General features: G+C 44.3%; 7 protein-coding genes and 1 non-coding gene across 8 annotated transcripts; 7 read left to right on the top strand and 1 right to left on the bottom strand.

Moving 5' to 3' along the window:
* Nucleotides 1-156: 156 nt before the first annotated feature.
* On the bottom strand, nt 157-2349 carry LOC131286620 (testis-expressed protein 10). The gene is made up of 2 exons (XM_058315599.1): nt 1521-2349; nt 157-1457 (listed from the first exon to the last, which is right to left on the bottom strand). Exons 1-2 carry the CDS (start codon nt 2303-2305, stop codon nt 209-211), a joined length of 2034 nt encoding a protein of 677 aa, XP_058171582.1. The 5' UTR covers nt 2306-2349; the 3' UTR covers nt 157-208.
* An 88-nt stretch (nt 2350-2437) lies between these two features.
* On the top strand, nt 2438-2910 carry LOC131288316 (protein PET100 homolog, mitochondrial). Its single transcript, XM_058317438.1, has 2 exons — nt 2438-2483; nt 2549-2910. Exon 2 carries the CDS (start codon nt 2556-2558, stop codon nt 2802-2804), a length of 249 nt encoding a protein of 82 aa, XP_058173421.1. The 5' UTR covers nt 2438-2483; nt 2549-2555; the 3' UTR covers nt 2805-2910.
* Nucleotides 2911-3052: 142 nt separating this feature from the next.
* Nucleotides 3053-5044, top strand: LOC131286503 (protein LTV1 homolog). Its single transcript, XM_058315464.1, has 5 exons — nt 3053-3194; nt 3290-3472; nt 3552-4303; nt 4372-4635; nt 4707-5044. Exons 1-5 carry the CDS (start codon nt 3192-3194, stop codon nt 4951-4953), a joined length of 1449 nt encoding a protein of 482 aa, XP_058171447.1. The 5' UTR covers nt 3053-3191; the 3' UTR covers nt 4954-5044.
* A 718-nt stretch (nt 5045-5762) lies between these two features.
* Nucleotides 5763-10177, top strand: LOC131285445 (uncharacterized). The gene is made up of 2 exons (XM_058314301.1): nt 5763-6264; nt 6360-10177. The coding sequence occupies exons 1-2, from the start codon at nt 5763-5765 to the stop codon at nt 10175-10177; spliced, it is 4320 nt and encodes a 1439-aa protein (XP_058170284.1).
* A 245-nt stretch (nt 10178-10422) lies between these two features.
* Nucleotides 10423-10494, top strand: Trnaa-cgc (transfer RNA alanine (anticodon CGC)). The gene has a single exon. It is a non-coding gene; the product is annotated as a tRNA-Ala (tRNA).
* Nucleotides 10495-10964: 470 nt separating this feature from the next.
* LOC131287285 (lipoyl synthase, mitochondrial) lies at nt 10965-12716 on the top strand. The gene is made up of 5 exons (XM_058316320.1): nt 10965-11027; nt 11156-11503; nt 11646-11860; nt 11978-12252; nt 12336-12716. Exons 1-5 carry the CDS (start codon nt 10965-10967, stop codon nt 12620-12622), a joined length of 1188 nt encoding a protein of 395 aa, XP_058172303.1. The 3' UTR covers nt 12623-12716.
* A 798-nt stretch (nt 12717-13514) lies between these two features.
* On the top strand, nt 13515-16295 carry LOC131288445 (cationic amino acid transporter 4). Its single transcript, XM_058317578.1, has 3 exons — nt 13515-13656; nt 14305-15810; nt 15898-16295. The coding sequence occupies exons 1-3, from the start codon at nt 13515-13517 to the stop codon at nt 16293-16295; spliced, it is 2046 nt and encodes a 681-aa protein (XP_058173561.1).
* A 1950-nt stretch (nt 16296-18245) lies between these two features.
* On the top strand, nt 18246-19261 carry LOC131287835 (ORM1-like protein). The gene is made up of 3 exons (XM_058316921.1): nt 18246-18508; nt 18578-18729; nt 18798-19261. Exons 1-3 carry the CDS (start codon nt 18338-18340, stop codon nt 18931-18933), a joined length of 459 nt encoding a protein of 152 aa, XP_058172904.1. The 5' UTR covers nt 18246-18337; the 3' UTR covers nt 18934-19261.
* The last annotated feature ends 1287 nt before the right edge of the window (nt 19262-20548 follow it).

Genomic DNA, 20548 nt, shown 5'->3' with positions numbered 1-20548 from the left:
GAATGTGAGTTTGAATTAAAATCATTTGTTGAAAATAAAAAAATAATAGCGAACTGTTGAGTGCAATACGCCACATTTTATTGATATGCCTTGCTCTAACGGTTGTATCCTGAACAGAACAAGTATTTAAAAGAAAAACAAATTAGGTCGTTCATTGACGATCGCATGGGGATCATATTTTATTGCTATATATATTGTAGAAACATAATTACAATAAACTCATTCTTAACTGCAATGTACTCCTGAGTCGTTTCACAAGGGGCGTTGCATTCAACTTGCTGACATTATGCAAGAGCAATTGCACGATCAAATCACGGCTTCTGATATAAAATAGCAAATCGCATATCAATACGAAACCTTCACCGGTGTAGAGTTCATTCGTCACCTGAATGGTGTTCAAATTGGCAACTATTTCCCCTGCGTTGGTCTCGAGAACATCCAAAAACAGGCTATTATTTCGCTGAGCCAAGCACAACAATGCGTTCAGAACCTCACGGTCTATCGATGGTTTGCACAGTAAGTTGGGCAACATTTTTAGCCAAAGCGTGAACAAATCTTGACCGTATTTCCGCCAGAGTGTGTCATTCCGTACGATAATGTCACAAAACAGAATCAGGATGCGGTTTCGAATCTCCTGGGGAAGCTTGACGGTTATATACGCTTCCAGCAGGGTTTTCAAAAGTGTCCGTGTCTCCTGGTTAACCGATAGGCAGTCGGTTTCCAGCAGCATGTAGCGCAGTACTTGCAGCAGTAAGTTGGTTACCTCTGCACCTCGAAACTTCCAGTTCAGCACGCAAGACTTCACGTACTCAACCACCTTGGTGTAGTTATCAACTTGTTTCTTTTCGCCCCGAAATTGCTCGTGCATGCAGCAGTAGAAGAAGCAAATGTTGAAATTGTGTCTGTAACAATTGTCGTCCACGGAGCGTTCCGAGGATAAGTTTGCATTCGATCCTCTAGATTGAGTTTTTCCTACACTAGTCTGATAGTAGGGAAATCCGACTAGGATGTGGTTGCAAAATTTGGCGCTATAAGCCTTGCGGAACCATCGCTTCATATCATCATTGTTCGTCTCTGCGCAGTACTGTCCCGTGAGCTCCCAAAGCTGCATGAAAATGTTGAGCAGTAGATCCAGCGTGGAGGCTGCCTCTCGTGACAATGCGTGCTCCTCAATGTAGTCTTTTCCGGAGCCCGACGGACGCACTTCTAACCACGATTCGAACAGGATCGGCATCAGCATTTCAATGTACATCTTTAACTTTCTTCCATCGTCAACGCGATCCTCAACCGAGAGACTCTTGTCTGGATCGGTTGCTTTGCGGAACAGAATATCCATTGGGCATGTGGCGAAAAGATGGCTTTTGTTGATGGGTACAAACATTGGCGCCTTCTCAACAAAAACATAATTCAACGGCTTGTGTTTGTACGGTGTGTACTCAGGGACCTTTGAGGCAAAGCTAGAAGGAAAAGATAACGGTTAACCTTAATTCGATCCGCCCGAAGTCAATACGATCTCTTACGGGTTTTCTTCGTCCACTTTGTTACCCTTAGCTTCTTCTGGGGTGTTTTGTACGGATTGCTTGCGCAGTTTGCTATCGATAAGAACCTTCAGCATACCGGTCAAACGCATCAACACTTTCATTCTCCACTGGGTACTGGTAGAATGTTTGTCCAGATTGATGGTCAGTGTACGACCCGGTTTTGAATCATTCTTCAGCTTGGAGATCATGTCCAAAAATTGAGGCAATATTTTGTCTCGATTGTCCAGGATCAGCTCGGGCAGGTATTGCAGCAGCACGTCGAGCAGCAACAGTGAATCTTCCTGGATATACGATTGAATGTGCGTCATTGCGCAGCGAAGAAATGATAGCAGAATATCGAAGAATGGCAGCAATCTCGTTTGTCCACTTGCGGCGAACACGCAGCCCAGCGTTTTGTAACAATCCTTCCGCACATCCCGTTCGACGTCTATAGCAAGGCTTGCAACGTCCTTAATAACTGAACTGAGCTGCTGCTGCAGTTCCGAGGGCATCTTGGTGATAATCTCCCGGATTCCACGCATTCCATCGCATTTGGAGGATGCATTATTTTGCTGCAGCTTCGCGAGACAGTCTTTTAAACTCAAATTTCTGTTCGACAAGACAGCAGCGTTCGATAGATTACGCTGCTTCAACTGATCCGGTATCACTATTTTGCGCACTTTAAAGTTGGTTTTGGTCACGTTTGCGCCTTTCGGGAGTTTGGCACCCTTTAGCTTTACTTTGGATTTCTCGGCCTTTTTGAATTTTCGCGAATTTCCCCCCATTTTACTGTTTTTGCCGACGCCTCCGGATTCCTAGAACAATTGGAATTAACACGTGCCGCGTGCGTTTGACAGCAATCTTTTTGGCCTGTCTGTCAGAAAGTCTGTCAGAATGTTATAAACAAACATCCTGGGGATCCTGGTGAAGTTGGGTGATTCTTGTTGTGAAACTAAAATTTATGTAAGTTTTTATATCAAATATCACTTATCTTCTGACCTGCGATTCCAAATTAGTTTGCTTTGCAGCATCAACATGGGCGGATGGGCATTGGAAATCGGGAAAATGGCCCTCTACATGACGTTCCCGGTCGCAATGTTCCATTGGTTCAACCAGCCGGAGTATTTTGAGAAATGGGTAACCGATACTCGGAGGCAGCTGTACCCGCCAGAAAACCCGGCGCACCGCGAAGAGATTCAAAAGTGCATTCGAAACGTGCGAGACAAGCATGATCAGGAACTTCTGAAGGCTCTGGAGGAGATCGAAAAGAAGGAACACAAATGAATCCGCTTGGTACGAATGCCTCTGCTGATATATGGCGGCTTCTTTATAGCATTGTGATGGGTTGTACATAACATTGGTTAAGTAGTAGAAAAGAAATATCTATAGATCAGGCAAATCGTTGCTTCTCTAAAACAGAAAGAAATCCATAAAATTAAAAACAATTAAAAAATGATACCATGCTGCCCCAGTGAAAAAATAGTGTTGATGGTTAAGGTACGTGAACTACCGAAGTAAGTTTGACAGTTCATTTCGATCTTTTCAAAACAATCGCACAGAATCACAACACGAGAACCTTTTCTGGTGCTCTAGAAAAGTGTTGTTTTTAGCGATTTCTTTACGTTTCACATAAAGTTTTTCGTCAAAAGTGGAACTTAATCACAAGTTACTATGGTGAGCCATTTTACTTCAGTTGCCAGATAACAAAGCCACACAATTGAAACACATTCACCCATCATAACCTCCAAAATGTTTTCGATCTGTTCCAGGGTAAGAAAAAGTTTATCGACAAGAAAAATGCTGTCACCTTTCGTTTGGTGAACCGTAGCCAGCAGGATCCTCTGTACGTAGATGAAAGGGCGCCGCAGAATGTGCTGCTTCCGCTGCGTATTCCCGAAAAGTATTCTAAATTGGCAGGTGGTCAATCAAGGCAAGAGCCTTCGGGATCGAAAGTGAGTTTACAATCGCTCCTCGTGCACAGCATGTCGAACTTTGCCAACATATAGGTATTTAAATAATATTTTCTTGTAGATTGATCCGGCCAAACGTAAAACAGAACAAGCAAAGTATGGCGTATTTTTCGACGATGACTACGACTACCTGCAGCATCTACGCGAACCTGGCCGGAACGAGGTGTTTTGGGAACCGATCGATTCGAAGACCACCAAGGAACAGCCAGGGGCGCAGAAGGTTAGCATTAAGCTGCCTAGCTCGGTGTTCGCATCCCAGTTCGAGGAAAAAGAAGGAATTATGAAAAAAGCTGCTAACGCACGCCCTGGACCTCGTCCGGACTGGGATCCGGATGTGGTGGCAGCTTTGGATGAAGACTTCGATTTCGAAAATCCCGAGAATGAGCTCGAGGACAACTTCATGGAACTCGCCATGCAGGAAGGTGGCGGAGGAGGGGATGAATTTTTAGACGAAGACGACGAACAGGATATCGATTCCGACGGTATGGATGACGACTATTTGGATGAGGAACGCGACGGCTTGGGACCGTTGGGAGACGAGTATGGACGGGAAGAAACCAAATCACGCTTCACGGAATATTCCATGTCCAGCAGTGTGATACGGCGCAACGAACAGCTAACGCTCCTCGATGATCGTTTCGAGAAGTTCTACGAACAGTACGATGATCCGGAAGTAGGTGCACTGGATTGTGAGGAAATCGAAGGACACGTCGAGGTGAACGACGATGTGCTGCTGCGGTGTGCGGAAGAGTTCAAGAGGGAAAATGAAGAAAATTTTGAGGTCGAGTTCGAAAAACGCTGGGTCAGAGAACGGTACGTAGATTATTTGGCCGAAAAATTACATGACGTATTGAAAATAATTATTTTGATTTTTACAATAGCCTTTTGGAACTGCAAGAAGAATCTTCGGGCGACGAGCAATTGGTTGAGATGGAGGTGGAAAATAGTGAGCAGAAAAAATGGGATTGTGAAAGTATTCTATCTACGTACAGCAACATTTACAATCACCCGAAATTGATAGAGGAACCGAAGCGTAATCGCAAAATTAAAATCAATTCCAAAACTGGCCTACCCGAAAACGTGCTTGGTTCGGAAGGGGGGAAATTGACGATGAAATCTCTGGCTAAACTCGAGCAAGGCGAAAGGTGTTGTAAACATTTTAAAAGATTCATAAATTTAGTTTTTTAAATTAACCCCGAAATTTATTTATTTGCAGTGCAAAGGCATCTGGTCCCAAATCACTATGCGATGGAAGTGTGATTTCTACCCTGAGTGTGCTCTCTCTAAGGCCAAAAGACGAAACACTCGAAGAAAAGCGTGAGCGCAAAAAGTTACTGAAAGAGTACCGCGCCGAACGTAGAATTGAACGCAAAGCAAACACACAGGCGTTCAAGGAGGAGAAGAAAATGCAGGAAAAGAGCAAGATCAACGCACACATGAACTCGGGCAAAACGATCGTTTGAGTTACGGTGTTGTGGAGTGGAGGAGTGAAATTTTCTCTGTATGTATAATTATACAATGTGCTTTGCGTACATAAATCTATAAACCACGTAACCACGTTTGAGTGTTAATGTTATTTGGCGGATAATCTCCATTTGATCCTGTTGGCCGAATAAATTTCTAATAGTCGATCCAGGTTTGCCTGTAAGTTAATTCTGACACGTCTATCAGGTTCCACACTTTTATCATCCCACTCTATGATTTATCATTCCTAAAGAGACATGGAATAAAAAGCTTATAAGTTAATTAACTGCTACATACTACGGTATTTTGACCATTTTGAATTGCCGAGAGAGATCAGTGTGCTATTCTCACCGTCTCGGCGACCGAGAATATGATCGCGATATGCTGTGACATTTTAGTACACGCGACGCATAATAAAAGTAAACAATCGCACGATCGTGGTGTACAGTGTTGTGCTCTTCAAACACACAGTATGTTTATGTTAGATTCAGAATTTTACAACAAAAAAAAAACTCTAACAAGTTTTATGATAGATAATCCAATCAATTAAATTCGTAAGTTGTATGAAAAGACTAAGTATTCGCCTGCTCCGAACAATAGTTTGTTTTCATTGGCTTGCTATGAGTCAACAACTCATTGAATACGGGTTGATATCAATGCGATTGATAACGGAAATGCGACAACGTGCTCCATGTTCCAAGAGCAGTAGAACAGTCTTACTTGAACAGCGAACTGTTAATGTTGGATTGACTGTACTCACTGTATCCACTGGACGTTGGATTGATTGTGAACACTTCAGCAAATCAAAATGGATCGATCGTGTCTTAAAATTCAAAACATTATGATCAACGGAAACCTCAGTGAGTTGGAGCAATTAGTGCGGAATGAAGACGACAACTCTTCTATTACTAACCTGACCCTAGCGTACGCAGAGCTGAAGCATCGAAACATCCCCCTAACTGCTGAAATAGTGCACTTTGTCGAGTACGAGCTAATAAAGGCAAGCTATCAAAATACCGCTTATCAGGTAGATGGAATAGCAAAGAATGACGAGTTGTCCAGCCGTACGGCAGATATGGTGAAATGCATTGATCTTATCGAAAAGCATCATAAGACGGGACTATATACCGATATCGATGAATCACTCGTTCATCGCCTGCGCCAGACTTATGCACATGTTTTCTTTTTAAAAACACACCATCGGAAGCTGCCCCTTTTGCAGCTACAGTTTTGCATCGGTGTGTTTTTGAAGCTCGTCACGGGAAAGCCCGTCAACGGGTTCGACATCTATGCATTCACCATTGATAAAGGTATTTATTATGTGAGTGAAATTGAGTTATCAATTTCATACAAAACGATACATTGTATAACCGTAAATTTGATGTTACTTTAACTTTACTTCCAGTACGTTTAATACGCTTTTTGATGTTGATCAGGGATGAACTGGTTAATTCACCTGCAGCGAAACTCACTTTCCAGCAGTACATAGAATGTGTGATTGAATGTTTAAAATCCCCGTCAAAGATGCCGGTGCGGGGAATTCCCAAACGAGTTCGGACATTCATAAGGGAAGACATTCGAAAAGATGAATCCATCCTATCTTGCGGTACCGACCTCAAGCCTGCTTTCGATCAGCTTTCCCCACAGCTGCAGACATGTTTGAAAGCTCACTATGAAAAAACGATCGAGTGGGATCGTCGCCGGAGGTCGAAAACAATGTTCAAAGAACTAAACGACACTTATTACACCATGAAGCAGCACTATTCGATCCTGAAGATACTAACGTACATCGACGGGTTGCAGGACGGCAGCGTTCCGTCGTCCCCGATCGTCCCCCACCCAGTGCCATCGTCGACTCGCATTCGCGCCATCAAGCGCACGCTCCAAGTAATTGGTGAAACGATCAAAAGTACGCGCGAAACGCCAAACATTACGGCCAAGTTGAATCGCGTGCTGCAGCTGATTACTTCCGACGTGTTAACCGAGCGCACTAAAGATCTGAGACAGTTCTTTAGCCACGGGTACCCCCTGTCCAAGTGGGAGCTGGAGCGAGATGACCGGGGACAACCAGATAAGCTTGCGACTGTATTTCAAAAAATCGAAACCAACCTTCGCGAAGCACGTCGTTGGTTCGTGTACACGCAGGCACAGCAAAATTTTCGAATTTATCGACAATATTTGGGCTATCTGCGAGGATTCACCTCGATCGAGGCTCTTCGGGACTACATAGCTTTCGTTGGAACGGAGTTTAAGGCAAGCCTGATCCAATCGTTCCTCCCCGAACAGCTGACCGAAGCAAAGCTGCTGATCGAATACTTACTGCGTGACTTCGTGGACCCACCATCGGATGAATCCGTTCGTGAAGAGCTTGAATACATTCTGCGCGAGCTAGAACTACGAATTGTGGCTATTCGCGTAGAAAATAACTCTCTCGGACGATCGGTGGATGAGTTTTTCTTTCTAGAAACCTACGCCCGCCAACCGACGGTCTGTCTTGATCGGGTGCGAGAAATCGTCGATTGGATTCTGGCCAGCACAGAGCTTGCCAACCGACACAAGCTCGTACAGAAGACGGATTTAATGTACGCCCGAGAGTTGATAGTTCGTTTGCAAACGGTCGAACAGGATGAAACGCGCCGGTATCTCTGGGGCAACGTGTGGGAGCGGTTAGCAAAGGAAAGCTTCCGTGGAATCGATGCCCTACTTGGTCGCACCGAACCCCGCATCGACGTGGCACTAGAGGAGACGGTGAGGACACTTCAGGCACTCGGTCTACCGTTGGAGCTAGAGGAATACGTTCAGTTTGCAAACCGAAGGCTGTCAAAAAGCTACTATCCGAATGTGTTCGTGCTGGACAACAAATACCGGGTGCTGAAGGAGCTTATCAAGGATCGACGGGCGCAAGTAAATACCCGGGCAGCTCTGGAGAAGCTAAAAGAAGCACGAAAAACCGATGAACAAGTGCTTCAGCAAATGTTTGACGACCTGCTGGACAGCATGGCGGAATTATTGAACCGTTCTGAACATATAAGCACAGGAAAACTATCCTCAAACGCGGATCATATTGCACTAGAATACTGCCTGTTGGAGGTCGCCGAAATACTCTGCAATGTAGGACTGTTTCGGGACAACATGGCAGATCTTGCAATAACCGCGGTACCGGTCGTTACGGGGCGAAATTTACGAAACTATTTGGCACACGATTTCCTTTCGTACGATGCGCTGACCAATTCGAGCAGGACGGTGGTTTTGAACGCGAAATATTTAGTCCAGAATCGGTTAAAGTTGTACAACGTGGTTTCTAGCAACTCGAAACATCCTTCCATTGGGGCTGACGAGAGCTATGGAATTCAGCAAATCTTTAACCAACAAACCAAATGGACAGAACAGCAGATAGATTTTCTTGATTTAATCAAACATTTTCACACGCACTCGCTGGCTCAAGTCATTGAACAGGCGGAAGAGAGAGATAACAGTGCAAATCTCCTACTGCTGAGACAAAGCTTTCTGGAGCAAGATGTACTATCGATCGCCATAGATGGAAATCCTACCCAATTTATCGAGCAAGTACTCAATTACGAGAATAGAAATGATAATTTTTTCCATCTCCTAATCAACTTTTTCAAGTGCGATCAACTTACCGAAAAGGTCAAAATGCTGATACAGTATCCGCACATGTTTTGCTTTCGATTGGCGCTCAAATATGGCCTACTAGATGTGATACGCAACGTTTATCAATCATGTAATGAGACTACTATGCAGCAAATTATCGATACCGAATTAAGTGCCATGTTCAATCGTCTTCCGAAAGAATTTATCTGCGAGCTGATGAATCTGTTGCCACCGGAGTGGTTTCTTGGTGCGGGTGATCATCTAGGGAACACGATCCTTCACTGGGCCGCATTGCGTGGGGACGAGGAGCTTCTTCGTTTTGTACTCGGCCGCCACCGGACGCTGGTAAATGAGAAGAATAAATTAGGCGATGTGCCGCTGCTGCTCGCATTACGTTACCATGACAACGCGATTGTGCAATTGCTACTCGACTACGGTGCTGATCCTTGCGTGAATGTGAAGATCATACAAACCATTGCTAGGCGTGACAATCGGGATTTGTTAAGTCGACTGCATAACCAGCGGAAAAGGTTCCACTTCTCGGACCCCACCGAAAGTCACCTGAATAATCCACTTCGAGATGCGTTGGAAGGAAACCACTACGAAATGTTCGTAATGCTTCATCGATCCTTTAGATATGGCATCCAGTGTCGAGAGCTGCTGCACCTAGCAGCCCGATTGAATCGAGTTGATGTTCTAAAGTACATGCTGACCGTTTTGGAAGCGGAGCGGGAACACGAAACGCTCATCGATCTCGTAAACGGGGACCACCATTTTACCCCACTGATGTTAGCATGTGGCAGCGGCAACTATGAAAGTGCCGAGATTCTTCTTCAGCACGGCGCAAACGGATTGTTTCGGAACGAGAACAACTACTGTCCGTGGCACTGTGCCGTTCACAGTGGGAACCGAAAAATCCTTACGCTCTTGCTGCCACTGCCGGGGTTAGATGTTAACCTACTGACCAGAGACAAGCGTTCGGCGTTGACCATTGCGATAGAGAACGAACAAAGTACGTCCCAAATTGTGACTCTGCTGCAGGCTGGGGTCATTATCCGGGCAGAAGATGTACTGCGAGCGTGTTTACTAGAAGATTTGGCCACACTCAAGCTGCTAATCGACCGAAGTCCGGAGTTTCTAGCGGCAAGAGACTTTTTGCAACGTACTCCACTCATCATAGCCGTTGTGATGAGAAACGAAGCGATGGTACAGTACTTACTGGACCGCGGGGCCAACATCGATGAAGTGAACAGCATGGGCATGAACAGCCTACACGTGGCAGTGCTCAATAATTTAACTCACATCTGTAGGAAGCTGCTGAGCGCAAATGTTAAAATTAACGCTGAAGATGATTGTGGACGGACGCCGTTGGTCATAGCACTGGAGAATGAACATCTTGCGGTCGCCGAAATGTTGGTACAGTGCGGGGCTTCCGTAGAAAGCGCTTACCGGTTCCGGTATCCGTTGCATCGTAATGCCACGTTATTGCATAAGTTCACGATTGAAAATCGTCCTTGGATGGTGGAGTATTTGATAAGTAAATTTAACTTTCCTTCAGACGTTACAGATGACGACGGAAAAACGGCATCCATGTACGAGAATGTAAGTTGAATTAACTGAGCGACAGTGTCTTGAATAAAATGTGATACATCATAACTGTGTTTTAGAAACCTACTAAGACATGATATATGTATTTTATATGTATTTATTTGTATAAAAAGAATACGTTTCTCTCATATCGGCGTTAAAATATGCTGGAATAAATGTAACACACATTATTTTTAAATCCCACTAACTACACTATGAGCTAATCGCAAAGGTGATGCGTTCGCTTCTTAGTCACCCGGCTCACCATCGGGGATGTAGCTCAGTGGTAGAGCGCTCGCTTCGCATGTGAGAAGTCCCGGGTTCAATCCCCGGCATCTCCAGAGTGTATAGATTTTTTTTTCCCAACCAACTGAATTTTCTCACAATCGATATAATGTTACCATGCTTACTAGAAAACTGTTGTGAAAAATTGGTAGAAAAACATGTTAAAAGCAATTCTTCCAATGTGGCCACATTTTATTGTAGTATAATGGACATGAGAAAAACTACGTCTTAATTATTTCAACATACTTGAAATGAATATTATATAGCATTGAGATGGTCATGTTAATATTTTTATAAATTCTCAGCTCTTACCCAAAAACATGAAGTAAAAAAGCAACAGTAACGAATCAAAATTATTTCAAATTATTACCAAGGTGTAAAACTGAAAAAAGAAGCTTGACCATCTAACCTTGGTCATAAGGTAAATATTTTGGTCGTTCAGTCAACGCTGCTGTCAGTTTAGTTCACAGAACTACTACAAAAAATCTTTTGCAGTTTGCTAATCAACATCCTTCGGCTGTTCAGGATGGCCAACAGTTTGGGCCTATTGCGAAATTCGCTCCACTCAGGAAAATATGTCCCAGTGAAGGTAAGAAACTGTTAATTATACTAGAACACTTTTGAGGTGCAATGCGATAGAGCTATTCTGGTGTTTGGAATGCTCTGGGAACACAAATTGATTATGAAATCTTTTTTTTCATTTACCGATGCGCCTAGGTATCGTCGCAGTGTAAACACACGGCCGCCAGTGCAACACAGCTGGAGAAAATCCGCGAACGACTGGAAAGTGGACCCAACTTTCAAGACTTTGTACAACACCCGGACTACAACAAAGATGACTGGTCGGCGTACGAGGGGAAGCTTCGGCGTGAAAAGGGTGAAAATGAGCGGCTCCGCTTGCCGCCGTGGCTAAAGACGAAGATTCCGATGGGCAAAAATTTCACACGTATCAAGGAGCAACTCCGGGAGCTGAAGTTAGCGACCGTGTGCGAAGAGGCAAAGTGCCCCAACATTGGTGAATGCTGGGGAGGCGGAGAGCATGGCACGCAAACTGCTACGATTATGGTGAGTGGAGGAACCTTGGGTGGGAAGGGAAAAAAACATTGATAAGACAGTCTGACGTTATCAATGAGTAGTGAAGGAATGAAAGTGAATCTGTTTTAAAATTCACCGGATGCTGTATACTAACCACTGTATTTGATTCTAGTTGATGGGCGACACCTGTACACGAGGCTGTCGTTTCTGCAGTGTGAAAACCGCTCGCATACCACCACCATTGGACCCAGCCGAACCAGTCAATACGGCGACCGCGATTGCATCTTGGGGACTGGATTACATTGTGCTCACATCGGTTGATCGTGACGATCTGCCGGACGGTGGCTCAAAGCACATTGCTGCGACAATTTCGGAGATTAAGGCAAGGTAGGACTGATTCCTAAGTTATTCCAGCTTTTTGGATTCAAAATTGACTTAATTTATAAGTTGATGCTTCAAAGGGTTATGAAAGCTTCCTTAATTTGTTTGCTTGCCTTCCTTTAGAAACCCTCGAATATTCGTAGAATGCCTTGCACCCGACTTCCGCGGGGACGTGGAGTGCATCCAGGCGGTGGCCATGTCTGGATTGGATGTGTACGCGCACAACATCGAAACAGTCGAGGCTCTAACACCCTTCGTGCGTGATCGGCGGGCTCGCTACCGGCAGAGTTTGGACTGTTTGGCGACGGTGAAAAAAATCAATCCGAATCTCATGACCAAGTCCTCCATCATGCTCGGACTGGGCGAGACTGACGAACAAGTTGAACAGACGCTAAAGGGTAAAATCGAACTGGAAACATGAGGCCAAAAGTGTTCGAGGGTCACTATAACGAACCATTGGTTTGATCGCTTCCCGTTTTAGATCTTCGCTCCGTTGGCGTCGACTGTCTTACGCTCGGCCAGTACATGCAACCGACCAAGAGGCACCTGAAGGTGATCGAGTACGTGACACCGGAAAAGTTCAAACACTGGGAAGAGCGTGGCAATGAGCTCGGGTTCCTCTACACGGCTAGCGGACCGCTTGTACGTAGTTCGTACAAGGCGGGTGAATTTTTCATCACCAGCATTCTGCGCAATCGGGCGGCGGCAGCGGAGGCAGAAAATACGACGAAACCATCCCACGAAGGGAAGCAAGAGGACAAGCGTTGAGCGACCTTTATCTAGGAGGCCATGCAACCGTTGGCTTTATTGTTTTCTTTATTGCTTCAAGCAAGAAACGTAATAAACGTTGATTAGTTTTTACCGACGGAAACAAGAAAGTGCATTGAGTTTGTGAATTCTAGTTCAGTGCTTGGATCGAATATTTTGCATATGTTTCGCTTGCTTGCTCCTACATTTAGCATAGTCTGGACCATCCCATCCAATGTTTGCATCGTATTAAATTCCTCACCTTTGATGGTGTTTCGTACCGAAATGCCGGAATGTTTTGGCACAATGTGCGCATGACTGCTCCACAAACACATGCGAACATGGTGCGTATGAAAGCACGCAGAAAATCGAACAAGTTGCCATCCGTCACGATCCACATCCTGCCAGTCGGTGGTCAGAAGAAATTGAACAACGCAAGCGAACGGTACGCTGACGACGGGACCCATCTCTTCCGCTGGACGACGACCAATCGTTGGGCGAAGGTGTCCAGCTGGAACACTGCTGTCTGGTCCGTGCAAAAGGAAAGGAAGGCAGGCCATTTTGGTGGCTCTTAGGAGACAGGTCCAGTGGAAAAAATTTAATGATTTAGATCGTAATGCCACTCTTGCTTCATCGTGCCCTCGGTCGTGTTCTCAACAAGTGAGAAAAATTTCAAGGACTCGCCAACTAAGACGGGGTGCTTTTATTAGTGACTGTCGTGTTTTTTTTTCGGGTGCGTGTCTTTCACTCTTCGTTTTTTGTTGACTTCCATCCTGCTGCGTGATTAGCTGTGATTTCTTTTTTCTTCCCCTGTCTTTCACCGTGCGTTCCATATGGTAGGATTTGAAGTCGCCCACAGTGCTTGGCCAGCGAACAGTTGGGTTTGTCGGAATTTCAATCGCAATTAGCCACGATGCCTAGTGCCAGAAGGATGATTCTGGGGCACGTCATGTCCGGACTGTGCTCCAAAATGAACCGCACCAAGCAGCTTCCGGCGGATCTCATGGAAACGCCACTGAATCGATGTTTAACTACGTTCGACATAACACTGCTAGGTAACTATATTTTTCATTGTTTTTGTGTGTATTTTTTGTTAACTTTTATCCCAAAAGATTATTACATCCATACTCCATATCCCATCACCTCACATGTAAGCAGGTGGCGAACAGTTTGTTTACTTGATTGTTAGTGTTTGTCTACTGTTGACTAGTTTCAAGTAGGAGCGTCGTTTAGTATTCTTCCTGTAGGTGGAGTTCATGCTTGCGTTCGTATGGTTTTATTTGGCACAGTATACCAACATCTGTTGGACATGGCCTCACCCATTTTCGTAAGGACCCTAACTAGCAGCTAACGACGTAGGTAAACATTGTAATTTAGCAACGCGAAGATTGATATGAAAATAAAATTGTTAACAGCTAGTAGAACACGGCCGCGAAAATGTCCTCTAGTGTCCCAAACATATGTTTACTAATTGATATCGTCAACTGTTAGAACGATGTGATTATCCTTTAGAATACAATTTTTAAACTATTTTTAAACTCTTCACCTATTTAAAAGGAAATAGTAAGAAGTGTTTCAATGAATAAGTTTAATAAGTAAAAGTGTTTCAACTAAAATTGACGATTTTATTATAATGGTTGATTTACAATATGTTTCCACCTGCATCGTATAGCTATGAATGATCTATTCCCCCATTTCAATAGGTATCGGTCATATGGTGGGTGCTGGTATCTACGTGCTCACCGGAACCGTGGCAAAGGAAATGGCTGGGCCCGCCATCGTACTCTCGTTCACCCTGGCTGGCATTGTGTCACTCCTTGCCGCTCTGTGCTATGCGGAGTTTGGAACCCGCGTTCCCAAGGCCGGCTCGGCGTACGTCTACACCTACGTTTCAATCGGTGAGTTTTGGGCGTTTGTCATAGGCTGGAACATCATCCTGGAGCACATGCTCGGGGCGGCCTCGGTGGCCCGAGCATGGAGTGGCTACGTCGATTCGATGCTTGGCAACGTGGTCGCCAACCTAACGATGGAGGTGACGGGCGAAATGCACGAGAAGTTGCTGGCAAAGTATCCGGACTTTCTTGCCTTCTTCGTGTGCCTGAGCTACGCGGTTGCGCTGGCCGCCGGCGTCAAGGCGACGGCCATGATCAACAGCATCCTGACAACGGTGAACGTGGCCGTGATGACGCTGGTCGTGGTGCTGGGTTTCTGGTACGCTTCGATCGACAACTGGTCGCTGCCGAATCAGGGATTCATCCCCCATGGGTACGGTGGTGTGCTGGCGGGAGCTGCCACTTGTTTCTACGCCTTTGTGGGCTTTGACAGCATTGCCACGTCCGGGGAGGAGGCCAAAAATCCAAGCGTCTCAATTCCACTCGCCACCATACTGTCGTTGTGCGTGGTTACGGTCGGCTACGTTCTGGTATCGGCAGCATTAACGCTGATGATTCCATACAATGAGATAAATCCGGCCGCAGCCCTTCCGGATGCGTTCGGAACGCGTGGCATCACCTGGGCGAAGTACGCCATCTCAACGGGGGCCATCTGTGGAATGACAACGACCTTGCTCGGATCTTTGTTCGCCTTACCTCGTTGCCTCTACGCCATGGCTAGCGATGGGCTGCTGTTTTCCTGCTTCGGCAAGGTAAACACCAAGACGCAGGTGCCACTGCTAAATCTGGCCTTGTCGGGACTGTGCAGTGCACTGCTGGCGTTGCTCTTCGATTTGGAAAAATTGGTCGAGTTCATGTCGATCGGAACGCTGCTTGCGTACACCATAGTTTCAGCGAGCGTCATCGTACTCCGGTACCGGCCGATTTCGGTCGAGGAAACGGTTCATCTTGCACCGGACACTCCCGGGACGGACGAGGAAGATGGCGGCCCGGTGGGAAGCGACACCCTGGCTGCCCCAGCGTCAAGTGGTGGTGGAATTGACTCGTCTTCCCAGTCCAGCACGATCGATCCATCGTCGCCGACAAGTGAAATGATCGAAATCGCACTCGCCGGGCGACTGCGACCTCAGTTCCGCTGGCTGGAACCGGTATTGGGACGCTGTGAGCCGGGTGTGGCCTGTTCCGGTGCGGTACTTATGTTCTGCGTGCTCAGTGTGGCCATCTGCTTCCAGCTTACGAGTTCTTGGGACGAGCTGTACAACGGTACCTGGTGGGCGCTGGGACTTTACGGATTCCTACTATTCTGTCTTGTGGCCTGTAAGTAGCATGTGCGGCTCCCACCGCTTTGCTGTCAGAGATGTACCAAAGTTATACCATTTTCTAACGCCCTACTTATCCGCATAGGTGTGGTAGTTATATCAGCTCATCATCAAAATACCCGCGGACTACAGTTTAAGGTCCCGTTCGTGCCGTACATTCCAGCGCTAAGCATTTTCTGCAACATCGAGCTCATGGTACACCTCAGCTTTTTGACCTGGCTGCGGTTCTTCATTTGGCTGTCCATCGGAATGCTCGTGTACTTCCTGTACGGTATTCACAACAGCAAGGAAGGCGAACTCGGTACGTCGTACTCGATGCTGATGTCCACGAACGAGGCGATTCGGGGCTGGGGATCGACCAGCACGGCGCTTGGAGGTGGCACAAAGGTAACCGTCACGAAGATCATCAAGGGGAGAATAAGCCGCAAAACGGCCGGTGACAAGCAGGCGATCGTCGACGACGACGATGATGACGATTCTTAAATGGAGTCACGATAAACCAAAACGGTTAGGACCACTGTTCCATTTAAGTGAACCGTATCAGTTGAGTTTTACTATGATAGAAGAACGATGTTTTATCAAGACATTCCGTTAGACTTTAACAGGACGCTTGGTAGTCACACTTGTCTTAAGTACATTACATTCATGGTAGACTTAATTCGATGAGCTTTTCTCAAAGAAGAATTTGGTAAACTTTACGATAGACATATTTGTTAGGCAGACCTTTTACTTGAACATTTTCAAACAACTATAAAACAACACTTAGTCGTATTTCAAAGGGACTAATACTGTCTAAGCTACTTGCAAACTAATAACAGATGCAAAATGTGTTAACAATTTTGTACGATGCTATCTACCAAAGAAACGATTGCCATTACCTCTCGGGCAAAGAAACAAAACGCACCTGTCATATTACTTTGTAATTAATGTTTTTGCTAAGGACAAACATTATGTTGATGGTGTACGTAAATGATGATTTATGTTTATTAAAAAATAACGAAATTTCATTAAACACAGTATTAGATATCATGCTACTAACAATTGCCTTAGAAAAATTAATGTCTCCGCATGAAGCTAGCGTTTCTGTCCTTTTTAAGTGAACATTGTAGTCTACAGCTGGGGTAAAATATGTGTACGCTTTGAAAGGACCCGTTTAGTAAGATAACTATCCTAATATATCTGAATAATTTGCGAAAGTGTTGCTAGTTTAAATAATTGTTATGTTGTGATACACGAAAATATGCCTAACCCTACCATTTCCGAGCTACTACTTTATCCTTCCAAGGACTGTTAATATCTATACATTTTTTAAAGAAAATAAGTCACACAACAAATATCAAGTCCAGTATTTTATGGATTGTTTGGTACGTCCGATACAGTCGTGGCAAGCGAGCCACTGTTCAACCACCGACCTTAGACGCTCTAAGCACTATACAGTATGAGGAAACACTTTTAAAACGGGTAACTTACGTCACTAACAGGCACCTAATTTTCCTCTACCGTTGCTTTGCTGTGTAAATCATACAAAGCAAAGATTTTTTTATTGAAGACCTTCCCATTAGTTTTTCTCGCAAAGCGATACCTTTCGTAGTTTATAAGCCGCAAACAATATACATACATTCAAATTGGTAACCGAATAGTGAATCAAGCCGTAAACGGCCGCTGTATATTACAAAAAAGTATAGTAGAATTTAATGCACGGTCAATAAAAGAGTACATATTCATATTGCAAAACTACTGAAAACACGAAGAGATAGATCACCACGCATCGTGTTTAGATAATTGTCCGTATCCGGTACTTGTTACAGATTACAGTAATAACTATACTTATCTCGTAACTCAAACTAAACATGGCACACGAAAGCAGACTAGCAAAGCATAGCAGACAAACTGGCTAAGTAAACGAATGGTTATTATCAGAAAAGGTGTCGCGCAAACATCCATTAAAACACACAAGATAGCTCCAAGCATAATCGGACTACCAGAGTACACTAGATCAATTAGTAGTTTACAACTACGCCACAAGTTTCTATCAGTTCTACAAGGTTTTTTATCTACACCTACTGATTGCGATGTGTGTGTTCAATACATGCTTCGAATATATTACGAACATAAATGCAAAATTACGACATAAATAACCATTAAAATGCAAGCTACCATGAACCCATCAAATAAGAACAATAAAATATATACACATGTAACGAATTTAATGACTATATTTATTCTGTTCCGAATTATTTTCATGCCGAAAAGTCGTTAAGCACGTTCAAATATTTCAGATGCCACGTGTCGTGAAAAGTACTATGAACAGACATACATGGGAAGAATTGGACTATACCCTATAAATAGCGTAGCCTTCGATTTTGTTGTGGTCCTGAAAACGTAAACAAACAAGACGATTTGCTGTTGCGCACCAGTTGTTATTGACATGTTTTTATTTCTTATCACTCAGAAGGTCTTTAAGTCGTGCAGCTCTCTGCTTTTTCATTGAAAAAACTGTGCGTTTCATAAACATTCACCACAAAATGCTAGCCGGCGGACACGGTGATCCAAATCCGAACGCTTCCTGGCTCGATTCGCGGGGTTTGTGGCTAGCGTACGTGCTGGGTATGGTTAGTTTTCACATTATCCTGTTGGCGATACCGTTCCTGCAGATTCCTTACGCCTGGACGATTACGAATGTCTCGCACAATTTGGTGAGTGATAGAAACGGCAGATTGTAAGGTTCCAAGTACGATGAACTAACGATTACGTTTTAATTTTAGGCACACTTGTACTTTTTACATTCCATCAAAGGGGCACCGTGGATGAGCATCGAGTGCGGCGAAAACCGGAAGTACACCCATTGGGAGCAAATCGACTACGGAGAACAATTTACGACGACCAAAAAGTTCCTTACCGCCGCACCCATTGTGCTGTTCGTATAGTCGATGGAAAATTGCACCGTATTTTAAGTTTACTAACGCTCAACTCCTTCTGTTGTAGCTTTCTTCTGACGTGCCTCTACACACGCAACGATGTGGATCATTTCATAGTCAACTTTATCTCACTGGTTACGGTGCTTGTTCCGAAACTACCGCAATTTCATGGCGTACGATTGTTCGGCATCAACAAATATTGAAATGACTTCACACCTACGAGATGATAAGAATGAAAACTCTTTCTAGAAGAAAACTCAAATAAGAAATAGGTGGAGAATTGAACTCATGCTTGAATGTAACCTTCAGACTTAAAACAACTGGTTATTCTCGTTTTTGATCTTTGTCCATTGTAAAGTGTATGGCATAACTATTTTGTATTTAATGAATAGCACTGCAAAAGTGGTAATCACGTGAAATGGATTTGAATATCTTAGAATAAACGGGCATGGCTCGTTAGATTAAGTGATAGCATGAGTGTTTATATTTAACTGTACGAATTTTATGAGTGTATTGTGTACTGTAATAAACGTGACGACCATAATATTTTCTCGGATCTTTATTCGAGTGTTTCCTCTAAAATCATAGTTTGGGTTTCGACACAGGCCAAATTTCATCCCATGTTTCACACGAAAAATATGTTATAAATTGCTTTGCTTTGAAAATAGCATGATTTGTTTTTAACGGCATAATGTTGGAAAAACTTTCTTTGAAATGATAGAATTTTTTTTTAGTTTAAAATAGTTTATTTGTGCTTAAGTTCTTCCATCCATTCCATTTAGAAAGTAGAATTATATAAATTAGATTATTCAATGCTAATTAGTTTCTAGTATAAATTTCAAATAGAGTTGGTATGTTCTGATTCTATAAGTTAAACATGCAATGATGCTTAAGTTTTTTGAGAAAATTACTGGATTTTGTTGAAGGTAGTTATCGCCTAACTTATCGGATTGTTGTAGTAAAATATCCAGCTAATAAAAGTTCCTGTTTCCATGACGTTCAAAATCGAAAATAATATTCTCGCTCATACGGATACTTTATTTTGCTGCCATAATAATCAACCCGCTTTTCTCTCTGCTTGGTACACTCTTCTCTAACTACTTTCCAGTACGCCCAGAGCATTTTCTCTCTCAAAATACTCGCAGCATGGCATTACAAAGGTTACATATGGGCAAATTTGAATGCAAAAAATGATCATGTCAGTTCAGTTCTCAAACTTCAGCTTAATAAAGTTTTTTGAAAACTATGTCAAACCACCTCTGGAAACTTTTTGAACAGTTTGCGTCTAAGAACCGCCCTCCTTGGGAAAGGCTTGCCGGATGGAAATCTCCGTAACTTTTCCACACATTTTTGTAATGACATTGAACGGAAAAACGTCGCCACGGAGGTTCGTTGACCCCGGTATCAACGGCCCCGTGGGAAAGGGCAGTAACATTATGGGTGGTATGCGCACGCACACAGCCGCAGTCCTCCACCCACTCCTCAATAACTACACCATGCGTCGATTAGACTGGACCATCTCGAACGCACAGAAGGACTGGAAGAAATGGCCAAAAGATTTCCACAACGAGCATACCACCACTAGGAAATATGGTTGTATGTGTGCGGATAAGGGTACGCGGGCAGAGAGACGCTGGAGGAGAGAGGTTTGTTGAGGTAGGAAGGATCGACATGCGTTTTACTAAGCAGGTCGTTGAATTCGACCTGCAAGTTGGTGGGTTTGTGCGGTGGGCGAGAAAAAAACCAGGTTAGTGTGGAGAAGGACGTTTATCTGTTAGTCTGTCGTCAGCCAGACAGACGCGAGCGAGGCGGCATCCC

Source organism: Anopheles ziemanni, chromosome 3 (assembly GCF_943734765.1).
Source record: "Anopheles ziemanni chromosome 3, idAnoZiCoDA_A2_x.2, whole genome shotgun sequence".
Lineage (NCBI taxonomy): Eukaryota > Metazoa > Arthropoda > Insecta > Diptera > Culicidae > Anopheles > Anopheles ziemanni.
This window is presented reverse-complemented; position numbering and strand designations above follow the sequence as displayed.

Coding starts and splice junctions, on each gene's coding strand:
- LOC131287285 (XM_058316320.1), top strand. CDS start 10,965: ATGGCCAACAGTTTGGGCCTATTGCGAAATTCGCTCCACTCAGGAAAA. Junction 11,028..11,155: donor GAAAATATGTCCCAGTGAAG/GTAAGAAACTGT, acceptor CGATGCGCCTAG/GTATCGTCGCAGTGTAAACA. Junction 11,861..11,977: donor ATTTCGGAGATTAAGGCAAG/GTAGGACTGATT, acceptor GCCTTCCTTTAG/AAACCCTCGAATATTCGTAG.
- LOC131286620 (XM_058315599.1), bottom strand. CDS start 2,305: ATGGGGGGAAATTCGCGAAAATTCAAAAAGGCCGAGAAATCCAAAGTA. Junction 1,458..1,520: donor AAAGTGGACGAAGAAAACCC/GTAAGAGATCGT, acceptor TTTTCCTTCTAG/CTTTGCCTCAAAGGTCCCTG.
- LOC131286503 (XM_058315464.1), top strand. Junction 4,304..4,371: donor AAACGCTGGGTCAGAGAACG/GTACGTAGATTA, acceptor TTTTTACAATAG/CCTTTTGGAACTGCAAGAAG. Junction 4,636..4,706: donor AAACTCGAGCAAGGCGAAAG/GTGTTGTAAACA, acceptor ATTTATTTGCAG/TGCAAAGGCATCTGGTCCCA.
- LOC131288445 (XM_058317578.1), top strand. CDS start 13,515: ATGCCTAGTGCCAGAAGGATGATTCTGGGGCACGTCATGTCCGGACTG. Junction 13,657..14,304: donor GTTCGACATAACACTGCTAG/GTAACTATATTT, acceptor CCATTTCAATAG/GTATCGGTCATATGGTGGGT. Junction 15,811..15,897: donor ACTATTCTGTCTTGTGGCCT/GTAAGTAGCATG, acceptor TTATCCGCATAG/GTGTGGTAGTTATATCAGCT.
- LOC131285445 (XM_058314301.1), top strand. CDS start 5,763: ATGGATCGATCGTGTCTTAAAATTCAAAACATTATGATCAACGGAAAC. Junction 6,265..6,359: donor TGCATTCACCATTGATAAAG/GTATTTATTATG, acceptor CTTTACTTCCAG/TACGTTTAATACGCTTTTTG.
- LOC131288316 (XM_058317438.1), top strand. CDS start 2,556: ATGGGCGGATGGGCATTGGAAATCGGGAAAATGGCCCTCTACATGACG.
- LOC131287835 (XM_058316921.1), top strand. CDS start 18,338: ATGCTAGCCGGCGGACACGGTGATCCAAATCCGAACGCTTCCTGGCTC. Junction 18,509..18,577: donor CGAATGTCTCGCACAATTTG/GTGAGTGATAGA, acceptor TTTTAATTTTAG/GCACACTTGTACTTTTTACA. Junction 18,730..18,797: donor ACCGCCGCACCCATTGTGCT/GTTCGTATAGTC, acceptor CTTCTGTTGTAG/CTTTCTTCTGACGTGCCTCT.